Below are 25,792 nucleotides of genomic sequence, written 5' to 3'. Positions count from 1 at the left end.
GTGCAGTTGGGAGCAATCAGGCCAGCAGGGAGGGGGCAGTTGGGGGCGACCAGGCCAGCAGAGGGGGGGGGCAGCTAGGGGCGATCAGGCCAGCACACAGAGGCAGTGAGAGACGATCAGGACGGCGCGTGGGGGGGGGAAGTTAGGGGTGATCAGGCAGGCAGGCAGGTGAGCGACTAGGAGCCAGCAGTCCTGGATTGTGAGAGGTATGTTCAACTGCTGGTTTTGGCCCGATCCCTGGGATCAGGCCTGAACTGGCAGTTGGACATCCCCCGAGGGGTCCCAGATTGGAGAGGGTGCAGGCTGGGCTGAGGGGACCCCACCCCTGTGCAAGATTTCATGCACTGGGCCTCTAGTTTACAATAGTCAAGTGTCCATTAGTAGATGTTCATTACAGTGTTATTTACAATAGCCGAGTGTCCATCAGTAGATGAATGGATAAAATAGCTGTGGTATATTTCAACAATGGAATACTACTTGGCTATAAAAAAGGACACCTTACCCTTTGCAACAGCATGGATGGACCTGGAGAGTATTATGCTAAGTGAAATAAGCCAGTCAGAGAAAGGCAAATACCATATAATTTTACTCATATGTGGAATCTAATGAACAAAACAAACTAACAAACAAAACAGAAACAGACTCATAGATAGAAAACAGATTGACAGCTGTTAGAGGGGAGGGGTCTGGGGCTGGGTGAAAAAGGTGAAGGGATTAAGCAAAAAAAAAGGCTCATAGACACAGACAATAGTATGGTGATTACCAGAGTGAAAGGGGAGTAAGGGGAGGTAGGAGAGAGTAAAGAGGGGACAGATATATGGTGATGGAAGAGACTTGACTTGGAGTGGTGTGCACACAGTACAATATACAGGTGACGTATTATAGAATTATACAGCTGAAACCTATATAATTTTATTAATCAATGTCATGCCAATAAATTTGATAAAAATTTTAGAAAACGTACAATGAACTTGAAATTTGACCTTTCGGATGAAAATGTTAGCTGCAAAGTTTTAGTAAAATTCCCTTATTTTGTTGATGAGAAGTCAAGGGGTCTTTAGGAGTCACAGCTGAGGTGACCATATAAGTTATACAATCAAGGATACTTCTGAACATGAAGGAGGATGCTCTAGTAATGATGCCGGTACCACTGGCACAATCAGCACTGCCCTGGGCACACTGAAAGTGGAGCCAACTTCTGACCCATAAGGAGCATGGGAGAAAGAAGTGAATTGCTCAGGGTCACTCGGTGACCAGGGCTGAAATCCAGGCCATTGGTTTCAGTCCAATGTTCATTCTACCACTTTAATATGCTCCTCGTGAGGTGCAGACAAAGGAATTTCATCATTAATAGACACAAAAATGTTGAAGACTTGGAGAAACTTCTGCTAAAAGTGTGTGGCTTACCTCCACTTCCACTCTGACTGTGGCTAGAAAAGAAACAGAGACAGATTAAATTCACATATGAGTTATGTAGTTATCAAGAAAAGAAGTACTTGTATTGAGCAGTTATACCAAAGAGAAATAAGACTCCAGTTAAAAGTTCTTAGGATATGTGAAGAAGAAGAAAAATTGTTGAATAGTAACAAGGCCCATAGTAACAAAGCAAAATACAAAACAAATTTAATAAGAATCAAGTGAGTTTTGATACTACATAAAGTATTTAAAACAATGATACTGTTTGCTCCTAACATTTTCACATAAGGCAGTTTTCGGATTATACATTATTACATCATTCCATAGATGGATTTATATTAAAAAAGAGTATTATTCCATGAGGCATATAGAACTATTATTGCATTAAATCAATTCTCTTTCAACATCTTATAACCACAGCATTTTGCTCTTAGTACATAACATTACATCTTATTTTAAACAGGACAAGTTTTAAAAATTGAAATTTTACTCATGGGGCTTTATACAGTGTAGTCCCCTATTTGCTAAATCCAGACTGCTTGTATTTCTTATTTATTTATATATCGTACTACATCCCTATATTTATTTATTTATTTTTTGTTAATCCTTACTCAAAGATATTTTTTGTGCTGATTTTTAGAGAGAGAGGAAGGGAGGGGAAGAGACAGAGAGAGAGAGAGAAACATCGATGTGAGAGAGACACATGGATTGGTTGCCTCCTGCATGCCAACTGCGGCCGGGGATCAAGCCTGCAACTGAGATATGTGCCCTTGACTGGAATTGAATCTGTGCCCTTTCAGTCCCCAGGCCGATGCTCTAACCACTGAGCCCCAGCTAGGGTACTACATCCCTAGTTTATCATCATCTGTTTCCTTGCCTGTGTTTGCCACTAAAATGTGAATTCTGTGACAGCAAAGGAAGTGTAAATTGTGAGACGATGAACATCTCAGAATTCATCTGCTTCAATTCCCTCAATCTGTTGAAAAGAAACGGAAGCTCTGAGAAATTAAATGACTTGGCCAAACCTTTTCAATGAATTGAAGAGCTGAGACCAGAACCTCAGCATCCTGCGTTCCTGGAGAACGTTGTTCTGGCTGCACTCCCTGGACTGCCATGTTGACCCTTTGGTTAATCTACCCACAACAGATATCAGTCTGATATTATAACCAGACAGTATCATAATATACTCGTATCTGCTTCCTCAACCTTAAAGGCAGATTAGAGAAACTGGTCTGATGCAAATCTATGGTTAATGTAGAAATAAAAATGTCTTGCTAATGGAACTTTATAGAAAATCACTCTATAAATGTTTTACTATGTAAGCAAGGAATTAACTTTTGATGAAGTTTAAGTATCCTCTTACAACTATTTTCACACTCATATTCTCTGACACTTGCTTTTGAGCATAAAGCAGAGAGTTAGAATTATGTGAAGAGTTACAATCTGGTTGGCTGACACTCATGGCAGATATATCCCATCTTGGAAATTCTGATACTCAATTCCCAAAGAACCAGGTTATCAGAGTCAGGAGCAAAGCTGCCACACATGATTTAATTCCTAGAGCAATTCTGGTTTTATAAATTTTAGGGAGAGAGGAAGGGAGAGATAGAATCATCAATGAGAAACATCTATCTACGGTACCCCGCACACCTGCTACTGGAGATCAAGCCTGCAAGCCTGGCATGTGCCTTGATGGGGAATTTAACTGGCAACCTCCCTGTGCATGGGTTCATGCTCAACCAACTGAGCCACCCCGGCCGCATGCCTAGAGCAATCCTTTAGCTTTCTCAAACCACTCACTGTGTAGAATACAAAACATTTAACAAATGAAAGAGAGGTAAGGAGAGGGAGAGTGTGAGAAAAGAGAAGGAAAGAGAAAAAGAATAAATGGAAGGAAAAAGATAGGGAAACATATATAGAAAAATTTTGCTATGTGATGGAGGATTGGAATTTGCATTTGTAATTTCCTTTCTTTCAATTTTCATATTTATTCCAGAAATTGTCTTAAATGAGAAGAAAAAGAGAAGGCCAGCTGTCAGGACCTGAGCCTTTAAGCCTGTGTCTGCTCAGAGAGGTTGTAGTGCACAGTCAGCTCTCCTTCCCCTGGAGGGATCAGGAAAGAGCAAAGAGTGCAAGGGACCAGGAGGCACTGGAGGAGGGAGGAGAGGAGGGGGCTGTCTCCTATTCTTGCCAGGACAAGCTGCCGGCTAGGCTATCCTATCGTCAGCATCTTTTCTTGTTCTAGGGACAAAGCATGTTCTGTTATGAGATCCCTGCTAGCAGCAGCTGTAGTTTCAAAAACAAAACTTGTGTAGGAATTATGTCTCTTCTTTCATTTTCTTATTAAGCATGCACGAGAGGAATAGAGGCTAGGAAATATTGTGGTTCTATACTTGCTTAACATATGGAGCATTAAAACCATACTTCCAGTTCCATTTTATTACACAGAAGATTCTCTGCTACATGTCTACTAACTGGAGCGTGTCTTTTAGAGTTGTGGGATGTAGGGACTTGATGAGACGGAGAAGGTAGTAATGTTTGGGAATTAGTCACCTAGTATGGTTAAAGAATGCTCAATTTAAAAAATACCCTTCTTTTTTTGTGGATTATTTTTTCTTGAGTATGTGCATCACTGTACACATGTATTTATTAATACAATGCGGTTCTTCAGCCCCAAAACAAGAGAAATGTGATTTGCAAAAAATAAAAGATAAACATACTATAACATGCTAATATAGGTAGAAGATGTATGTCCAAAAAATTCTATAAATCTCAGTCTGTGACCATGTAGAACTTCAACTGACCTTGAAACTGACATTTACTGACTCCCAAACTAGGTTAATGGGTTTCTGATGACTAAAGCCAATTCATGATCTGTAAACACCAGTGCACATGTTGCATGTTTTGATGTATGTTGCATAAGTTATGGGCATAACATGGTAAGAAGGCATTGCAGGCTATAATTCATTTTAGATCAAACTGCCAGAAAGAAACACAACAAATTTCATTAACACCAAGAGGGGAAGACCACAAGAGGGAAATTCAATTCTTCATGTGTCTTGGAAGTATGTTACTATTTTTGATAGTTTTAATTCTTTTTAATGGTTGGTAATTCAAACGCTTTTTTCTTTGAAATCTGAGTGATGAAGAAGGCACACATTTTTACCAGAGAGAAGATCTAGCACAGATCACGTGCTTGGGGACCACAGTGGCGGATTCCCAATGCCACAATGTGGGCCTAGGAAAACGAGGGTTTGTTGCTGGGGTGGACATTGTCCTTCTTTCCCTTCAACTTGAGGAGATTATGATTTTACCAGGAAGGGGAGACACTGGAGGAAAGAAGGAATGAACGGAGAGGGGGAATGGAAGAGCAATAAGGAGAAGAATGGATGAGGAAGACCGGAGCTAGGGAAAAGAGACACAGGAGGAGTCATGGAAAAAGGAAGCGGAAGCCTGAGAGGGGAAAGAAGAGAAGAAAAGGGACATGGGAAGAGTTGCCTCCTCTCTCCTCTTGGCTCCTCCATGTCTTGTTCGGTTCCTCTGCTGTGGGAAGGTGTTCCCAGGATTTGTGTGGGGGAACTTCATCCTAATCTGGTGGAATGAATGGGCAATGGAAAGTTGGCCCCTTAGTTGATACACAGGGATCATAGGGAATGGAGTTTTTACTTTTAAATATATTTTTATTGATTTCAGAGAGGAAAGGAGAGAGAGAAATAGAAACATCAATGATGAGAAAGAATCATTGACTGGCTTCTACATGCTCCCTACTGGGGACTGAACCCACAACCCCGGGACATATCCTGACCTGGAATTGAACCATGACCTCCTGGTTCATAGGCCGATGCTCAACCACTGAGCCACACCAACCGGGCTACTTTTGTACTTTTAAAGAGTGAAGTAGAGTTATAATAAAAAGCATTCACTTATTTTCTGTTATATGTTCAAATAAGAACAACTATATTTAGGCTCAAAGATTTCAGAATAAAAATTTTATATTTCTTAGAACTAAGTGTTATATTTCATGCCTTATATTTTACAAAATCATATTTATTTTAGGCAACATATCCCTAAGGTCAAATGAATATTATAGAACAGCATGCTGGGACAGCGACCTATTTGTCAAGATCAGACAAATGGCTCATTATTTTTCAAGGAGTATTTGATACATATAAACAAAGAGTAAAACAAAACCATCTGGAGTTTCAAATGGCCTTGCACCCATATTGAACTTACTGTACACAGTCATTCAGTTTAGTGGTAGAGAGCAGTAGGAAACATGGAAGGTAAAATACAGAAGGGCCTTAAAATCCATAATCCCTGGCGAGGAGACAGCCGGAGCTGTGCAGCTTTGCACATACCTGCTAGCCTCATCTTGCTCTGCCACATCATCATACACTTCTTGGTCATCTTCAGTGGGTCTCGATGAAAGAGGACCCAGAGAGTTTTTCTTCCGTCTCAAGGAATCATAGTCAATCTGCACAGCAGTGGTTTTAATGTAGCCATCTACCGAAAGGGGAACGAGGTATGTTCAGGTGACTGCAGCTTAAATAGCTTAAAGTTATGAATAAAATATCAATTGCACATTTGCTCTTTAAAGTGGCCCCTGGTTTCTTTGCTTGCAATTCTGATTCATAGACTTCCCATGTAGACACATGTTTTACTGTACCTTGTCCAAGTTTTATGCTGCTGTGGTTTGGAGTAAGCCTAGAGTCTGTTTTCAACATTCCAAAGTGATTCACATGACTCTCTCTCTCTCTCTCCCCCCCCCCCCCCCCCTTTTAACATCACTGAGGAGCCTAATGCTCTCTTTCCCTCCCTGGAGTTATAGAAACATTTACATTGTTCCCCACTGAAAGATAACACAGATGACGTGAAGATGGAACTACCAGTACACCTGTCATTTTAAATCTTCCTATCCTTGTCCACCCAGAACAAAACTCCTAACTCAATGGCTATGAGTAGTTCTGGAAACATTTGTGCGTTTCTCATTTTTGGCTCCAAAAGAGGACAATCTGAAGTCATAGGACAATGTGCACTCACATGACCCCCTGGTGGTTCTGCCCAACCACTTCCCCTCCGGGTTGTCCGTGATGCGAATGATTTCAATAGGCTCGCCTTGCTTGAAGCTCAGCTCATTCTTGCCCCCTTTGACATCACAGCAAGCTCTGGCTTGATGGATGACTTCAATGGGGCCGGTTAGCTGCAAAGAGGAAAGGGAAACAATCACAACAGGCTTCTTTGCTATTCAGAGAATCTTTAAGGAATGCAGTTTGAAAGCCAGTATGTCCACAGCTTGCCAACCTGCCTGTTTCCAAGAGCTACAAGTTTAAACTAGAAATGGAGGGGGAATGTCATTCCTGGGATGCTCTTATAGGAGCAATGAGGGGAAATTCCCAGGGGTCAGGCAGGACCACCGAAGAACAGGTGCATGTGCTTGGGGTCCCGGAGAGAGTGGAGGTCTATGGACCTTAGCAACTCTGCGAAGGGCTTGCAAAGGAAGCCACTGATAACCGAATACCACTTATGTACGACAATCCTCTCTGGGTGTTCTGTGTTTTTATGGGATATTTGGGTGGTTTGCCTGGTACGGGAAGGTCTCTTCTCACACTGCATTGTGAAGTTATTCCGATGGTTCTAGAAGGCCTAGAACAGCTAAAGGAGGGGTAGGTGATGGGGGGGGGGGGGGGGGGGTACTGGGGGGAAAAGCAATTTCATTCATTCCTTTTTTCCCCTAAGTTTGTTGTATTGTCTGTGTATGAACATGGAGTAGACATTACCTGCCATAAACAAAATAACATTTTAGAAATAGCTTTGTAAATTAAAAAACCCAGCGAACAAATGTTGTGAGGTTTTGAAAATTAATATCCTAATTAGTACAGTGGTTTCTTGACATCAGAGGAATCATCTAGTTTAGACCACAAATCCTAAAGATCTAATTTTCTAATCTTAAATTGCTATCTTCTAAAACAGAATTTCTTAGATCTTTTGATATGCAAATATGCATTGTGACTTTTGCCTTATTTTATTGAACTTATGATGCTATGAATTGTGAGACAAATCATTATGTACCCCTGAGAAAGAAATAAAATAGCTTAACTTAAATTATGATGTGCCACTAATGTTAAGATGCATCCTAACTTCAGAATTTCAAAATGCAAAATATTTTATGTCTCAGAATTAAGGAAATATGGTATTATGGAGCAGTTCTTACAGTTATTTAATTTATTTATTTTTGACATCCATTAAGATTTTTGGGAGGAATACAGCTTGTGAAGTCCTAGTCTTGAGAAACGTTTGAGTTCATATTTAGTGGTATGATTCCCACACACTATATTTTTCTTACTAAAAATGTTATTTGGATGAATGAGTGAAGCAATGCAAAATTGATCTTTCCAAAAGAAACACAGGAAAAACTTCACATAATTCCTTCAAAACTATAAGCTCTCTCTTTGTGTGTTGGGAAGACTTTCATTTAAGAAATTAATTTTTCATATATTCCACTTGAAAAATATAAATGTTGGAGCCATACATTCTGGAAGAGTAAAATGTTTTACTATTCACATTGTAATCCTAATTTTACTTACCTATAGTAAGATTTTTAAAAATTTAATGAGAACTTATAATAGATACAGTGCTTTATGTGCACTAATTTATTTAATTCCCCAACAAACATGGATAGCTGGAATTTGAATCTACATCTCCTCAGCTGACTAAGCTTTCCATTTTCCCTGCACCATGTTGTCGAAGTTTAGTTTTAATAAAATAAATATACTGAGAAGTTATATATGAATCAAATTTTTACAAGTCAAACTATGTAGTAACTATTTTGGGGGAATTCAATGTTTATAGAAAACTATATGAATCCTTTATAAAGTAAAGAATAATTTTGTAACTCACCCTAAAATATAGCTGACGTACCAGACCCACACCAGATGGGCCATGGCATCCAAGATGGTGAAGCCAAGAGAAGAGAGCAGGCAACATAGTGTTAGTGGTAGTAATAAGTGTCACACATCAGAATCAGAGATCAGAGGAGACAGAGGTCAGACATTCAGGTAGATGAAGAGGGCTGAGAAACAGCAGATATCAGAAGTCAATGTGTACATATGCTTAAAACCAAGGCAGGTCTAGACATTGGCAGCTAGAGTAGCTCATAGGAACTTCATTCTAAGACAAGTGTCTCCAGATGTCTTCATCTGGAGACACTTGTGTCCCCGTCTAGACATTGGCAGCTAGAGTAGCTCATAGGAACTTTATTCTAAGACAAGTGCATCTGGAGACACGTGTGTCCCTTGCACCACTATAATACATGCCCCAGAGATGTGTGTGGTCCCAAGCTCATAGCATAAGTAGGTTAATATGGAGTGTGTAAGGAGGAGAGCCACAATGGGTTTGAGTAACTGAGTATTCATTCACTCAGTCAACAGATTTCCTGGGTGCCCACTAAGTATAAGCCACCATATTTTATTTGAATTTTGTCATATTACATGGGACAGGGAGCATATTGGACAAAAACAAGTTTGTTGTGAGGATAGTTACTCCTTAGAAAACAACTAATTCTCCAGCCATGTAAGGTTTCAAGACAGGTGCCCCTTTTGTGTGAAAATTATAAAAAGAGGTTACTCTTTTCTACCTGTCAGCAAGCACACTCTTACTTTAAACTTCTTCTTTATCTCTTGTTCTTTCTTTTCTCTCTCCTTCTGTTCCTTTTTCTCCTGCTCCAATCTCTTCTTTTCCTCCTTTTCCCTTTTCTTCTCTCGTTCTTTGGATGCTTCTCTGTGGATAAACATTGTTAGGCTGTTTCAACAGCTGCAGGCATTGATGTGATAAGGCTCACTATCCAGAGGGGTTTCTATCTGCATTCCTGGAAGTGTGATTGTTCTTAAAGCCCGCAGGAGGCACACAGAGAGGACTCCTTCCAAAGGCTCTGCTTTCCCTACAGCTTGTGCAACAAGGGAAGAGACTGTTTCTAAAGGTGCTCTTGCTCCTTGTCGGAATGTCTCTCCCCTCGCCCCGCCCCTTTCTCTTGTCCATGCACTCACAGGTACAAGAGCACACACATGGGGTCTATCTAGACTGGCACAATTCTGGTTTCTCTTCCCGCCCATGTGGCTCAGTGGTTGAGCATCGACCTATGAACCAGGAGGTCACAGCTTGATTCCTGGTCAGGGGACATGCCTGGGTTGCAGGCTTGATCCCCAGTAGGGGGCGTGCAGGAAGCAGCAGATAAATGATTCTCTCTCATCATGGATGTTTCTCTCTCTCCCTATCCCTCTCTTCATCAATAAAATTATATTAAAAAATATTCTGGTCTCTCATGCAACAGCGTTTTAACAGAGTTCTCTGTGAAATCTTCAGACAATAAAGACTCTTTAGTCCTTTGTATTAAAATAAAGGTTACCATTATATGTCAGTCATTTGAACAAAAAAGCTTTCCCCACCTAGTGCTGAATATCCATCCATTCTCCCACCTACAAATCATTCTATTCATCTTAGAAGAAAAATATCATGGTAAAAAATGCAACTCATACATGTCTTCATATGTTTCTCCATCACTTTCTTCCTGTCAAGAAAACATGAATAATAATTAAGCTTAGTTATTAAAAAGGGGAGCATACACACATTTTCATAGATCAAGCACTTAGCAAAACAAAAAAATTTAAGTGTATGTACATTTGGCTTATTTAAAATATTTTTTTTCCTTTTTAGAGATAGACCATGAAAGTAAACCCCAGAAGATTTCATTTTATCTCCTGCTATGTAATTCAGATGTGTAGCCAGACTTAAATTTATGTTAAGAATTCCTATGAGTCAGAGTAACAATTGGTATTTAATGTCTCAAGCATTTTAGATGAACTAAGATCATAAGTGGAAAAAAATATCTTTACTCGTAAGAATTTTCATTTGCTAGTTTATACTAATAAAAAATGAATCGCAATGATTATTAAATATTCTAGTTCCAGCAATATAATATGAGAAGGAAAAAAACTGACCTCATCTAGATTTCCAGCACCTAAAGGGGTTAAAAAAAAGAATAAAATTTAACATACTGTAATTAAGAAGCACTTTAATACAGGATTACTAGATGTAATATAATATTCCAGACAGTTCATAATCTAACAAAACTTATTAGTATGTTTTATCAAAGACATAGAAGTACAAAATAGAATATGTGGTTTAGATCCTTTTTATGGCTTTTTGATACTTGTCATTTAATTATTAAATCATTTCATTGGCTTTCATAAGATAATGAAGACACCCTTCATTCTCTTTATGAAAGGCACGCACATTTGCTCTGGGGCATCTCTGGAATAAAGGTATTATCAGAAACTCACAACTAGTTTTCCCTTTTTGACTTACTTGTTCCCAGTGATTTGCTTTCATGTATCAAACAAATCAAGTTAATTAGATTTTTTTAAACAAGATAATTTTTCCCCTAGAGATAGGACTTCTTCAATAAAACTTATAAAGCTTAAATTATAAGGTAAAAGTTAATAATTTTTATTGTATTAACATTTAATATGTTCAATGAAGGACAGACTGGGCTAAGTTAATAGACTATGAACAGAATGACAGAAGGTATTTGCAATCTCTGCAGCTCACATGGGATTAATATCTGGAATACAAGAAACTCCTCCTACATGTCAACTAGAAAAGGACAACAGCCCCAAGAAAAAAATGGTCAAAGGATATAAACCGGCAACTTCCAGAAGAGGAAACACAAAGGCTAATGAACAAGTGAAGTACTCAGACTCAACAGTAAGCAGAGGTAGGAAAATGAGGTATCATTTTATACACGTAAGACTGGAAGCAATTGGAAAGCTGAATAATACCATGTGCTGGTGAAAGGTAGGCATCTTGGAACCTCCCTGCCCTCCTGATGGGAGTGTCCACAGATGCAGAGCTTCTGGAGAGCCCTCGGCTCCCACTCAGTCAAAACGAACACACCACAGCTCCGGAGCAGCCATGCCGCTACTGGGTAAGTCTATCTCCATAAAGAATCTCTCAGAGGTCCACATGGGGGCAAGGAGGTGCACGGAATTATTATTTGTTGTACTAGTGAGTTGGAGTAAAATGTAAAATGTGAATGCATAGGATGCATACCATAGAGTACTTAACATGCATACCATGGGGTACATACATGGAGAACGTATGCAGTAGTTAACACCAACGAATTAAATATAGTTCATATAGCAGCATGGACGGGTCTTCCAAAACACATGATGTTGAGTGAATAAAAAAGAGATCAAAATGAGCTCTAACATAGTATTCATGTAAATTGAAATATATACACACATACAACAGTATGCAAAGAATATATACAGACACATACACATTAAATACATTAGACTATTTGTCTCTGGTAAGGGGAAGAGAGGAGAGAGAGTGGGTCATGGTGATAAAATGAATAAATCAATAAAACTAGAGAAGGGACTTGCATGGATCAATGATGATGCTGACGCCCCATTAAGAACCCTATGAAATGATTAAGTTAAACTTCTGTAATATGTGGTAACAGAAGGATAAATGAAACTCCTTCTTGCCCCTTACCATCAAAGTGCATGGCACCATCTTGATTGTCTTCATTGACGGGGCTTCTGGAAACAAGAAAGAAGAAAAAGTGAAAATAGAACCAGTCGATGCTCACCTTACAATAAAAAATAAGAAAAGATAAAAATTATTCTCTTTTAATTCTTTTCTCTTTAATGTCTGCTCTGATGAAAAATGTCAGAAGTCACTAGAATAGGCTTAGCCCTATATCTGTGCTGCAACTGCTGCCAAGAAATGGAGCACCGGGAGCCTGAGCACAGAACTGTCCGTCCACAGTGAGCACATACAGTGAGTCCATTGCTTCAGGGCAGCAACAGGTTTTTTTGTTTTGTTAAAACAGCACTATGTCAATCCTTCAATTCTGGGATTCTGAAGGCATTTGCTTGTTTATGGTATAGAAACCCAGGAGAAACCAAAGGACTTGTATGCATGCATATAAGCCTAACCAGGGGGTTAAGGGCATGAGTGGGGGACTAATGGGTGGATAAGGACACATATGTAATACCTTAATCAATAAAGAAATTAAAAGTCAATAAATAAATAAATAAAAGTAAAAAAAAAAGAAAGAAAGAAAGAAAAAAAAACCCAGGAGATTTAGTTCTAATCTTTTAAAAAAATTTTTTAAATGTTTTTTTTTTATTGCTTAAAGTATTACAAAGAGTATTACATATGTCTCCTTTTTTTTTTTTCCTCCCCCCTTCCCCCGAGTGTCTTGTGTCCATTGGTTATGCTTATATGCATGCATACAAGTCCTTCGGTTGATCTCTTAACCCCTCTCCCCCTTTAAATGTATTTTTATTGATTTCAGAGAGAAAGGGAGATGGAGAGAGAGAGAGAAACACCAATGATGAGAATCACAGATCGGCTGCCTCCTACACGCCCCCTACTGGGCATCGAGCCTGCAACCTGGGCACGTGGTGTCCTTGACCGGAATCAAACCTGGAACCCTTCAGTCCGCAGGCCGTCGCTCCATCCACTGAGTCAAACCAGCTAGGGCTAGTTCTAATCTTTGACTCCTTTCTCTTTTCCAAACTTACTCCCCTCATTTGTGGCTTGGACTCCAAGGTGCTTCATTTCAAACCACTTCACTCCAACTGCTCTACACAGTTATTAATGCCTGGGCTTGGCAAATCCCTAATTATTTATGGAACATCTAAATTTTCTATTTTTATTCTCCAGTTGATTAGCATAGCTGGAGAAAATCGCCACTTTATTGATTCTGGATATTACAAATAATTGACATTTGATCTCGACTGTACCCTCTGCACTATTCTATAATCTAATTACCCTTTCTTTCTAGTCAACCCTCTCTTGCATCTAGGTCAATGGCAATTCACCACTTTCCTCTCCTTCTCCCCTAAAATCAGGTGACCTTGTTTCTGACTTCACTGATAAAATAGCAGCTCTTGGGTATGAACTCTCTTAAGAAAATACATACTGTAACCCACCCCCCAAAAAACAAAACAAACCAAAACAAAACAAAACAAATGTCTCTCTCACATTGATGAAGTCAGGTGAGCCAATGGCAGAGCATGACTAATGCGTCAACTCTCCGATCCGGAAGAATTGAAAGCATTTGTAATGAACAAAAAGGTTATAATAGCAAATTCTTACTTTTCCTCCAATTTTAGAGCCCCCCTGTCCCCCCCGCCCACCCAAAGAAACCCAAACCAAACCTTACACCGACTATGATGACCTTAGGAAAAGAACTGTTTAACCTTTCCTTTTCCAACCTCGGTCACTTCCCGTTATTTGTTATTTCTTCTTACCTCACTTTTCCTGTCTCATTACTATTAATAACCATGCAATGTGCTTTGTATACTAAAATATTCAACCATTGGTTCTGTTTTCACATGAACAATTAGACATACTGTGAAAACTACCATTGAGAATTTAAAATAGCACAAAAAGCGCGTTACACTAAAGCTGTTGAACACTGAGCATGAGAAAGATGCTCTTTAGTCCCCCTCGTTGTCTGAGGAAAAGAGCAGAAAACACAGCTAGCTGAGTTCTCACCACTAGGTGGGGAGACAATACAATTTAAAATACGATATAACTTTGGCCTCCACGACTTTGCTTTTAAAGCTCTTTATTCTTTCTAATTTTCACTTGCCTCCAATCTCTTCCACTCTTGTGGCACCCTGACCTGAGTGAAATAATCACAAGTGACTTCCGGGGAGCGGGCAGGTGAGAAAGGCCACCCCGTCTCCTGAAACCCTTCCTGGATCTGAGGGAGAGATGTGTCTCCTTGCCCTGGGCAGTGCAGACCCCACCCCCGTAAGCCTCACTAGTCCGTTCTTTCCCTGGAAAGCCGGTCCCGCACCCGCACCCGAGCTCCAGTCCCACTTGCTCTAGTCCCTGGTCCCGGGAATGCTTCCCTTTCGTTGCCATTATTATTTCCCCTCTTCACTGGATCTTTCTCATTAGTATACAAACACTGTTCTTTCTTTTATTTTGGTTAATCCTCATCTGATGATATTTTTTCTATTGATTTTTAGAAAAAATAGTAGGGAGGGAGGGAGGGGGAAGAGAGAGAGAGGAGAGAGAAACATCAATGTGAGAGAGACATATTGATTGGTTGCCTCCCAAAGTGCTCTGACCTACAAGGACCAGAGATCAAACCTGCAACCCTGGTATGTGCCCTTGATCAGAATCGAACCTGCAACCCTTTGGTGGGTGGGCCGACGCTCTAACCATTGAGTGGACCAGCCAGGGCTTTTATTTCTTCCATCTTAAAAAAAAAAGTACAAATCTTAATTCCGTTTTCTCACTAGTTACTGCCCCATTTCTTTGCTTCCCTCTTTTTTTAATGCGCTGTCTATACTTGAGTTTTCCAGTTGCTTTCCTTTCTTGTTCTTTTAAAGCCATTTCTTTCTTTCTTTATTGATTAAGGTCTTACATACTTGTCCTTATTTCCCCCCACCCCCCATTGCCATTTTTATGAGGCCTGTGTCCCCACTACTCCTGAGACTTCCACCCACACTGACCTGCCTAGCGCTCGCCTACTGGCCCTCACAGCCTTGGACACAGTCGGTCACTGCTTCCTCCTGGGGAACACTACCTTGTTTCTTGTTGGTTTTTGTTTGTTTGTTTGTTTGTTTTTTGTGCTTTATTGGTTGTTCCTTTCTATTCTCCTTTCCTGATTTTTCCTTCTCCCAGGACCCAGGGCTTGTTCCTTCTCTCTAGTTATCCTCACTTCCTTAGGGACCTTAACAGTCTTGTGACTTTAAGTGTGGAATATGTGCCTCTGACTCTCAAATGTATATTTTTACACCAGAACTCTCTCTCAGACTCATCACTCTTATACACAATTGCCTCCTCCACATCTCCACTTGGATGTTTAAGAGACACCTCAAGCTTCACATAGCCACGCCCTCCTGACCTTCCGCACCCCAAACTTGCTCCCCTGCAGCCTCTCCCATTTCAGTTGATGGAGGCATCATCCTCAGTGTTGCTCAGGCCAAAAGCCTGGGAGCCATCTTCCATCCTCATTTCCTTTCACATCCCAAATCCAAATTGTTTCAAAATATATTCAGAATCTGCACACCACCCTCGTGAGACACCCCTCTATGTCTTGCCTGCGTTTCTGCGATATCTGCCTAACTGCTCTCCCTGCTTCCACATTCGCCTACCGTCTCATTTCCCTTGCTCTACTCCAGCCCGTTACCTCCTTCCTAGTCTTTGAACATTCTAGGCCTTTGCTCTGTCTTCTCCACTTAGAAATGGTCCTCTCCACTTAGAACTGTTCTTCTACAGGTGTCTGCACGTCTAACACCCTCACCTTGTTGAGTCTGAAGTGTACCTTCCAAAAAGGGAGCCACCCCCACATGTGTTGAAAGTTGCAACACACTGTCCCCATTCCCACCCTTGCACTACACCACCCAACCCTGCGCTATTTTCCCCCACAGCATTCAATGTTTCCTAACATACTATATCCTTTACCTGTTTGTTATTTTTATTCCTTTGCTCTTTTGCCCCTGTCTTATGTGGGCAGGGGTCTTTGTTTTCTTCACTACTTCCTGAACTCTTATTACAAAAGCACAAAGTAGTGGCTTAAAAAGTAATTGTTGAGTGAATGTAAAATAATCTATTAGCTCCTGACTCTGAGGGTAGCCATTGATTGGAGATGGGAGGAATGGCATTCGCAGGCCAGCAGAGGGAGCACCAGGGAACACCCAGGTGTGTTTTGAAGGGTGGTGGTGTGAAGAAAAGCACAGAAACACTTATATTTTAAAATTTTACTTAAAGAGTTTTCCATAAGTTTCCCTCTCACATTAAATGTAAAATTTTGAGCCAGACTATCAAGATCTATTTTGCTTTCATTTCCTCTTTGTGTCTTATCTAGCTTCCTCTACTTGGGGGAAAGTTTCTAACCCAGATATTTCTTCATTTTGGAATTTACTTGAGCTCTCTGATGAGAGCTTAGAAGTTCTCACTATATAAAAATATTACATTATAGATGTCCTTTAGCTTTCATTTTCCCTATCATCTCCATCTGACAATTAACTTTCAGAAGCTCCAAATACATAGGGTGTCCCAAAAAATGGATACACACACTTCGAAAAATTATAAAGGCAGTATTTATTAACATATATTTCATTTTCAAAATTGAGCTATTTTGGGGGGACACCCTGTAGTTGATCTAGGCAATATAACCTCTAAGACTCTTATTCCTCTCCATCTTTCTTCTGAGAGTATGTATTTTGTGGAGTTGGCAACTCTTAGATGAATCAGACTTTGTAATTAGAAGTCCTTAATAAGATGGAAATAGGGGTAAGGTAAAGTTGATTACAATTGGTGGCTTTTGCTATTATTTTCATCAAATAAGAATTAGAGCCTGGCTGATCAGCAGGTCCTTTTCAACTTTGCAAGAATTCCCTGCAAAGCTGGGAAACTGACCAGCATCCTTATGAAATAGTCGTACAGGTTACCAGGCTGTTTTTAAAATCCTTTCTTCCTTCTACAACATTTTACTCCCCACCCCATCATTATGGATTCCAGGGAGTAGTTTAGCACAGCAGGCCCACAACTGCTATTTTTAGAAGAATCTGCTACCAACGTTGGCCCTTGGCTTGTATCTGGAAACACAGCTTCTAAAGAATTCCCTCCACTGATATGAAAAGCTGCCTAGTTGTAAGAGTGCTTTGCTGTGTCTAGACCAGTGGTCGGCAAACTGCGGCTCGCGAGCCACATGCGGCTGTTTGGCCCCTTGAGTGTGGCCACGAAGTTTCAATCGCACTGTACGTGCACGCCCGCACGTGGTATTTTGTGGAAGAGTCATACTCAAGGGGCCGCAGTTTGCTGACCACTGGTCTGGACTATATGAACACTGTGATTAGGATGAACGGCTGCTTCTTTTAGAAGTCTGGCATTTTGGTAGTTGCTAGGTAGCAGGTGCCTATATGACCAGCTTTCAATCAAAACCTGTCTCTACTAGGCTTTCTGGGGAAGCAGCATCACATGTGCATTGCGTTTTCATAGCTGAAGGACCTTCTCAACGTGTCCGTCCCCAGCCCTAGAGCAGAGTCCTGCTGTGATAAACCTGAGCCGTCAGCACTACCTGTGGTGAGCCCTGTGAGTCCTTTCAGTAAATCATCACACATATGGGGGCTCTTGGGGACCGCCAAACAGCAGGAATAGTGCCAAATACTCCTTTTCACATTTCTTTGATCGAGCTATTATGTACCAGTCTCCATGTCTTGTAAATGTTCAGGAATTCATGCTCAAGCTATTTAATACAACCTCTCACTGGAATTACACAGGACCCAGGAGCCTGGCTGCAGCCAGAAGCTGGGGTAGGGTCACATCATAAAAGTCAAAAGTACTAAATTCAAATCAAGTGGGTTAATTTATCAAAGTAGGAAAGAAATTAAGAAAAGGACATAGGTTGAATACATATGAAAGGAAAGTAATTACACAGAAATCAGATGTATCGAAGAACACATATTAATTAGTTATCTTAATTAAACTAATATTTATTTAGCATTTATATGTTAGTAGGCAGATGGCTTGCATTCTTATTTGGTAGCTGGATATCATGGGGTTTTAGAGACTTAAATTAGAATTTATAAACTTAACTGTTTGGAAGGGTATTCAGTTCATCTGAACTCACGTCATTGGCCATAGAGAAAATAAAAGTCACTTATCTGCTCTAACACCTTCTGGTGACTGCCTTTGAATCTTCCCAAAGCATAATAAAGTGAGACATATTGGAGGCTACCCATGACTAGCATGCTTCCAACCCCTGCTCTAAATTGTAATCATCAACATTTAAAGAAAGCTGTCAATCAGATATTATTACTAACAGGCTCTATTATACGGATTATGGATATTAAGACTTTAAATACAAAGAATATCCATCTGGTAGGGGATTGAAGTGAAGGAAAAACAAACTTCAGCTCAATATTACTTACTTGTGGAAAAGGAGAATCACAGAAAGCAATTCTCTAGAAGAACGAGAAGATCTAGCCTCACTTGCCATAAAGATCCATGCTTGCCACAGTCTGAATACTTCAAATAAAAAACCCACAACATTTCATTCTACTCCAATCTTCCACTTGCTTTTTCCTCAACCAGCTATTCTGGTAAATCACAGATAAAGAGCCCAGGCGTAGCCACCCATGTAGTTCTGACATTTCTAAAATGTGCCCTCTAAGAAAATTTAAGCTTGAATAAAAGTTTCCTAGGTTTTTAAAACAGCTCGAAAAACGAATGATGAGAGAAAACTTGTTTTACTTTGGACTCAGACTGATATTGGCTCAGGTTTCTGCTCTATCCTTGTGTGACCTTGGAGAAGCTATTTAGCTTCTGTAAGTGTTCTGTTTCCTCATCTGTGAAATGATGATAACACGAGTAATTCATTACGATTATAGGGATTATATATGTAAAATGCCTAGCACATCATAGGCTGTCAGTAACATATGGTAGTAGTGGTGGTGCTGATGGTGAAATCACAAATAAAGAGCCCATGTGTAAACCACCCATGTAGTTCTGACATTTCTAAAATGTACCCTCTAAGAAAATTTAAGCTTGAATAAAAGTTTCCTAGGTTTTTAAAACAGCTCGAAAAACGAATGATGAGAGAAAACTTGTTTTACTTTGGACTCAGACTGACATTGGCTCAGGTTTCTGCTCTATCCTTGTGTGACCTTAGAGAAGCTATTTAGCTTCTGTAGCATTCTATTTCCTCATCTATGAAATGATGATAACACGAGTAATTCATTATGATTATAGGGATTATATATGTAAAATGCCTAGCACATCATAGGCTGTCAGTAACATATGGTAGTAGTGGTGGTGCTGATGGTGATAATGGTGGTGGTGTTGGTGATGATGATGGGGAAAAGGATGGTGGTGGTGCTGACCTGAAAAATGCTTCAGAACTTTAAAAAAGGCAGTAGAAATTTTCTTCCGATGAATGCTTAAGAGAAAAAACCACTGTAAAAGCAGGTAAACAAGAGTTGCTCAAGGGTCTGGAGGTATGAGAGCAGCTGCTTAGACATTCTTTTTCCCTGTTAGCTGTCCACCTCTGTGTCCCCAGCATTTTACCACGTAACCCTCAGCATTCAGCCAAGCACCTTTTGGAAATCTATGGCAAGAGACTGACAAAGAAATGACAAGATAACCTTTTACTTACTTTAGATCTAAAGGAGGTTTAATGTTTCTGGGAGGTAGACTTGGGACTGGCGGTTGTGTTGGGTGAGAAGCTGGCAATGGCGGTTGGCTGGCCGGATGGGATGGTGGAGGTGGTGGTAGGGAAGCTGTTGAGTAAGGCGTTTGGCCTTTGCTGGTACCTAAGAAGTAAAACAAACAATACCATGAATTAAGACAAGTCTTCAAGATACAAGAACTGGTTATTCCAAGTATGCAGAATTGAGAATTTTAAACATAAAAATGTAAGAAATGCATCCTAAGTTGAATTAATGCTTTAAAGAGTCTAATATGCCAAGTATTATGGGACATGGCATTTTTAATGTCCTATTTCTTCTACTTTTTCAGCCTTAATGAGGTATAATTGACAAATAAAATTGTAAGATATTTAAGTGCACAACATGATAACTTTGTACACCTATATATTGTTTAAGAGTCCCCCACCCCCGTGGAGTTAATGAACACATGCAGATGAAACTTAGAAGTGTGTTGCTTCTGTAGATATTACATTGTGAACGGGATAAAACATTGAGGAAACATTTTCCCAGGATTTGAAAACTGTTACACAACTCAGCAAAGTAGTCACTCAATCACTGGAAAGTGAGTGAAGGTCTGACATATATCTTTGTTGTTTCACATTTGTCTTGTTAACATAAGTGAAAATATTAATCAACATCCAAGTTAGGGCTATACTCCTTCATTAACTGCAACCATTAGGTTGGCTACAAATGTAAAAATCAACAATGGGCTATATGGAATTTTCAACAAAAAGTACTGTATATTTTATTATCGGTATTTTGTGTGTTATACATCCTTTATGTCAATACAATTTATTATATGTATGTATGTAGACATAACACACCTATACACGATTTTTCCTGGAGAACTTGTTCCACATTTGCCAGCATACCATTGATTATTTCTAAAAACTGTCTGGCTTCCATTGGCTAAATAATGAATCGAATCACTTGTCTCTGTATCTCCAGCCTTGGCTTGGACCTTCGTCCTCTTTGTCAATCCCCGATTCACTTTCTGATTCCATATCTTATGCTTAGGAATTATACATGTTGCCTGGTTTTCTTAAATGTAGAGTTTGTATTTTGTGTCCTTCTTGCTTTGGGGCAAATTTTTGAAAGGCAAAGGGGGTGGCCTCTTGAAAACCATTTTTAGTTTCACATGTCTGAGCATTAGTGAGGTCATTTTTTTCATCTTTATAACCATTTTCATTTTTTTCTTTTTTTTCCTAAATATATTTTATTGCTATCCTACAGAGAGGAAGGGAGAGGGATAGAGAGTTAGAAGCATCAATGAGAGAGAACTATCCCGATCAGCTGCCTCCTGCACACCTCCCACTGGGGATGTGCCCGCAACCAAGGTACATGCCCTTGACCAGAATCGAACCCGGGACCCTTCAGTCCGCAGGCTGACGCTCTATCCACTGAGCCAAACCGGTTAGGGCTAACCATTTTCATTTTAATGGTATTATCTGTTCAAATCCTTTGCCTATTTTAAAAATAATATTTGCTTTTCTTTATCGGTTCATAAAAACTCTTTATTAAGGATCTTAATTGTTTTGCTTCTTACATGGACAAACTAAAGAGAATAATTTGACTGCTTTGGCTCCTGCCTCTGCCTGTCCATAACAAACAAACAAACAAACAAACACAAACTAAAAACAAAACAAACAACCCTAAACCTTGCCACAAACAATCAAATCTTAAAAATCTTCAAAACCTTTAAAGAAAATGTAGTACTTAACTGTAAATTTCCTTAATGGTCAATGGCAGTCTTTTCAATGGCATATTATACAAAAAGTTTCCCAATTCCTTTTAGATATTTCCACCTCTTTCCAAAGTTCCTCACTTGTGGTGATTATTAAGAACATCGCCCTCTCTCCTCACTGTCCCAGTCCTCCTCCTGGAGCACTGAGATTGCTCAGGCCCTGCACTCCGGACTCGGGACACTCCTGCCAGGCTCAGTTCTCCCAGCAGGAGCTCATCTACTTGGTAGCTGTTTAGGGGAGTTGAAGTAGAAAAAATTAGTTCCCTTATAAATCAGGTTTATAAAAATTCCTAACTGGAGATATTTTTATTAGAAATAGTGTATCAATTTCATTTTTGTCATAAGTTCAATATTTTGATATATGTCTTTTCTCTACATCTAAATCAACAAAAAAATTCTTTTATATATAATTTCTATCACTTAGAACTACATTTAGAAAGATCTTTCCCACCCTGAGAACATATAATTATTCACCTTCTTTTGTCTTCAACTTCTCTAGTATTTATTTATTTATTTACATTTAACTTTTTAAAACTATTAGTAATTTATTTTGGAGTAAGGCCCGAGATCAGGATCTATTTTTCTGGTTTTTATTGTTATTGTTGTTCTTAAATCATTTATCAAATGTCCCAGCCCCATTTATCTAATAAGCTATTACTTGCTGATTTGAAATGCCTCTTTCATTATGGAATAAATATTTACCATCCTATTGGGTTTGGCAGATGAAAATGGCATCTTGTTATTTTAATTTATAAATGATGTGGTTTGATAGATTCAGAAGCGATTTAAAAGCTGTACACAAAGAGAATAAGCGACTGTGAGTGGATGTTACGAACCATGGTGCACATATGCCACTTGTGACATCTTTTCATGCAAAAACACTTGACAAGCAGGAGGTGTTACCAGATGAGAGCAATCTAAGGGCTGGAGGCGAGAAATTACAGACGTGGTTTGGGGAATTGGAAACACTACAAACTGACTTAACCCCCAAACCCACATGCTTGCTCATCTTTACAGAGATTTTCTGAGTGGGCCTCTGAGGTGGGCCCCACTGCTCTGTTTGCCTCTATTCTCCCTTCCTTCACTGTCATAACTGCAGCTACCTGGAAAGAGCATGCCTGCCTTTCCCCTGGACTGGGAACCCCAGGGGGCCCCCTGCAGCTGGGGGCAGCCACCTGGCCACAGGCAGGGGAGAGCGTGCCTGAGGGTGCAGCGGAGCCAGAGGAAAGCAGGGCTGAGAGGAGGAGGGGGACTGGTTGGCTTCATGAGGCTCTAAGCCAGTTGTTTACGTGCCCTGTTCCTCATGAAGCTTGGGAGACACGTGCTAAAGTCTTCCTAGGCTCCACCAGCATTTAGCAGTGAAACATTTGATTTTCAAAATCTGTGGTCACTTTCAAATACTACCAGGAATATATTTGCATGCGTACAAAATAATTCTAAGAACAAGCACCTTAGTTTTTCAGGGGAACAAAAACAAGTAGACATCCATTACTGTAAAGTGATTGGCTCTAAAATATCAATCTGGACTATTTTAAAAGTATACCAACATGTAATTAGTAATATTGGAATTCTCAAAAGTAAACATCTAACCTGTTGTGATGGAAAGAGTGGGTGGATTATAACAAAATAAGTAAAAAAGAAACAGAAACTTTGAATCTATAGGAAATTTCTGATATTAATGATAATAACATAAAGTGATCACTTTTTTTTTTTTTTGGCCAGGTACCATTCTAGGCATTTCACATTTGTAATCTTGGGTATATGTTGTTAGTTTGTTTCCATTTGATAGTTAAGAAAACTATCCAAGTTCAGGGAGTTTGTAAATGATAGAAGTTGGGATCAAACTCAACCGGAATTTGAATCCTAGGCAATCTATATATATAAAAGCTTAAGTGACTGAATGACTGGTCGACTGGTCACTATGATGTGCACTGACCACCAAGAGGCAGATACTCAATGGCAGGAGCTGCCCCCTGGTGGTCAGTGTGCTCCCACAGCCAACATTCCGTGGTCTCTCCCTCTGCAGCCAACCTCCCGTCGCCCTGATCGCCCCGCTCGCCAGCCACCCCACCTGTGCACTGGGCCTCTAGTTTCCTATAATGTCTTTGGCCTCGCTGCCATGTTCTACTGCTCCTCAAAGCAAAGAAATGGAAATTATTGGTAAGTTCAAATGAACATGTTAATATGCTCTCCTAGGATCTGAGTGTAAGCCCAGCTTTTCCAGTGGGTACCTTTCCTCTTAGTGGAATTTCATAAGACTTTTCAGTTTCAGGCAGAGCAGAACTGGCTTTGGAGAAGGCAAAGTAATTCTGAGGCACATATTCACACATATGGGTGTTTTGAATGTCAACTTTATAATATATATCATAATTTGATGTTGGAAACCAGATAGCAGGAAAGTAGACATTTAGGAGCTAGTAGAACATGGGTCCCCAAAGATGAATGACTGATGCGAGCTAGCAGGAAAAAAAAAAAGTCTCAAGGAATGGAATTGAGGAATTTGAAATAAAGTCATTAAAGAACTTAGAAGATATAAAGTAAATACAATAATGGAAACAACAACAAGCTTAGAGTTTAGTTGGCATCAAGAATTGGAGACATAAAATTGAGAGGTAATACCCCAAACTGATCTATTTATGGATCTTATCCTCCAAGGCTTAGGGGGTGTTGCCTGTGGCTTAAAAATATTGGACCTTTGCCCTAGCTGGTTTGGCTCAGTGGATAGAGCATTGGCCTGCAGACCGAAGGGTCCTGGATTTGATTCCGGTCAAGGGCATGTACCTTGGTTGCAGGCCCCTCCCGGCCCTGGTTGGGGCTCATGTAGGAGGCAACCAAATCAATGTGTCTCTCTCACATCGATATTTCTCTCTGTCTTTCCCTCTCTCTTCCACTCTTTCTAAAAATCAATGGAAACATATCCTTGGGTGAGGATTAAAAAAAAATAATAATAATAAAAATAAAGTAAAATACTGAAAAGACCACTTGGTACTCACTCCTTCCTCAAAAATGACAGAATTGTGTAGGGGTATGGGCCCCACAGCAGTGGGCAGAACTTGACTCCTGGACAGTGCAGGATGACTTCATGACAGTAGCGAATCAGGTAAATTTGCCACCTAATGCCCACGCTTATCCCAAGTCAGATCCAGGAACTGTATTCCTGGGCATTTTCACAGAAGCTGAAGAGTTCGAGAAGGATGGGGGAGGAAGAAGCTCTCCTCTACCATTCAAAGTCCTTTTAGCTGCTCTAATAAAATCGGCACAAACCAGATGAACAAGAAAAGGTAACCAAGTTTCATTACATATGTACGCACGGAACTCCACAGACACAAGAGGCTCCGAAACGGAAAGGTAACTGAGGTCTATGTGACATTCCAAGCTAAGGATGAGGTGAGGCCCCATGGGGCTTCCGAGGGGAGGAAAGTCATTTATAGGATGCTAAGAAGAGCAGATGTTCAATCATTAGACGTTTGCCCTGCCTTATGGATAGGTCATACAAAGTCATTTCTGTTTCTAACTTACTGTGAGCGAGGCCCCTAGTTTATATTCTTTAAAGGAGAGATCAAAGTTTCTTGTGCACCTGCGGGGTCTCAATTGCCTTCAGCTCAAAATAACTCACAGGCCAAAGTGGCACATGTTGGGGAGGCCTGTTCTGAACCCCTGCAGGGAGAAACTGGGTATTTTGCTGAAAAAGTCAAGTGGGAACTTGACTTACGTTTTGCTGTAACATTGGAACTTCCACAACAGATGTAATAATTTTAATAATAAAATTCTTAACGACAATAAAAATGAGACTAATGGCAAAAACCAAAAGAGAACTCACTGTACTTGTGTTAGGGAACAGTTCATACTGGTTACAGAAAAACAAAATGAGGTGGGTTGGGAATGGAGGGGAGAGAAATTGCAAAATCTTAACAGACACGAAAAAAGCTCTGAAAAATCTGGGAAGTTAACAGTCTCTGGTTCAAACTTTTCATCCTCTTTAAGTTTGGAAGCTCAGAAGAGGCTTTGCACAAAGCCATATGCCTCAGCTCAGGCACACCCGGATGGGTGGAACTCCAAGGTCATTTTATGAGGAGGAAACGGCTAGGAGGGGCCCTCTATGAGTCAGCGGTACCAGGAGTTATCTGGCCCTGCCCTGAGGGTGACTCCAGATTCACTCAAACACAGACTCCCCGAAGTGATGGCATTCTGTCAGCATCTAAAACTCTATAAACAGAAAAACACAATTGAGGAAAAAGAAGGAATGGGGAGAAGGGGAAGGGATGATTAATGAAGACACAATAAAGGCGCTAGTATACTCATAGAAGAAGGAAATTGCATTATTTCACAAGCTTTGCACTTTAGATTTTTCTGCAAAGCACATACTGGTTTTAGATATTGTTACATAACACTT

The 25,792-nt window shown here is 40.1% G+C and overlaps 1 protein-coding gene across 1 annotated transcript in view; it reads right to left on the bottom strand.

Moving 5' to 3' along the window:
• Positions 1-25,792, bottom strand: part of FYB (FYN binding protein) — a 137,705-nt gene that overhangs the window by 25,802 nt on the left and 86,111 nt on the right. The window contains exons 3-10 of the mRNA XM_005872570.2: positions 19,604-19,760; positions 11,968-12,014; positions 10,410-10,429; positions 9,948-9,979; positions 9,072-9,192; positions 6,457-6,616; positions 5,775-5,919; positions 1,408-1,430 (exon numbers count right to left, since the gene is read on the bottom strand). Of these exons, the coding sequence (XP_005872632.1) occupies positions 1,408-1,430; positions 5,775-5,919; positions 6,457-6,616; positions 9,072-9,192; positions 9,948-9,979; positions 10,410-10,429; positions 11,968-12,014; positions 19,604-19,760 (705 nt within the window). The remainder of the gene's footprint in view (positions 1-1,407; positions 1,431-5,774; positions 5,920-6,456; positions 6,617-9,071; positions 9,193-9,947; positions 9,980-10,409; positions 10,430-11,967; positions 12,015-19,603; positions 19,761-25,792) is intronic.

Source organism: Myotis brandtii, unplaced genomic scaffold, assembly GCF_000412655.1.
Source record: "Myotis brandtii unplaced genomic scaffold, ASM41265v1 scaffold384, whole genome shotgun sequence".
NCBI classification, from domain to species: Eukaryota; Metazoa; Chordata; class Mammalia; order Chiroptera; family Vespertilionidae; genus Myotis; species Myotis brandtii.
This window is presented reverse-complemented; position numbering and strand designations above follow the sequence as displayed.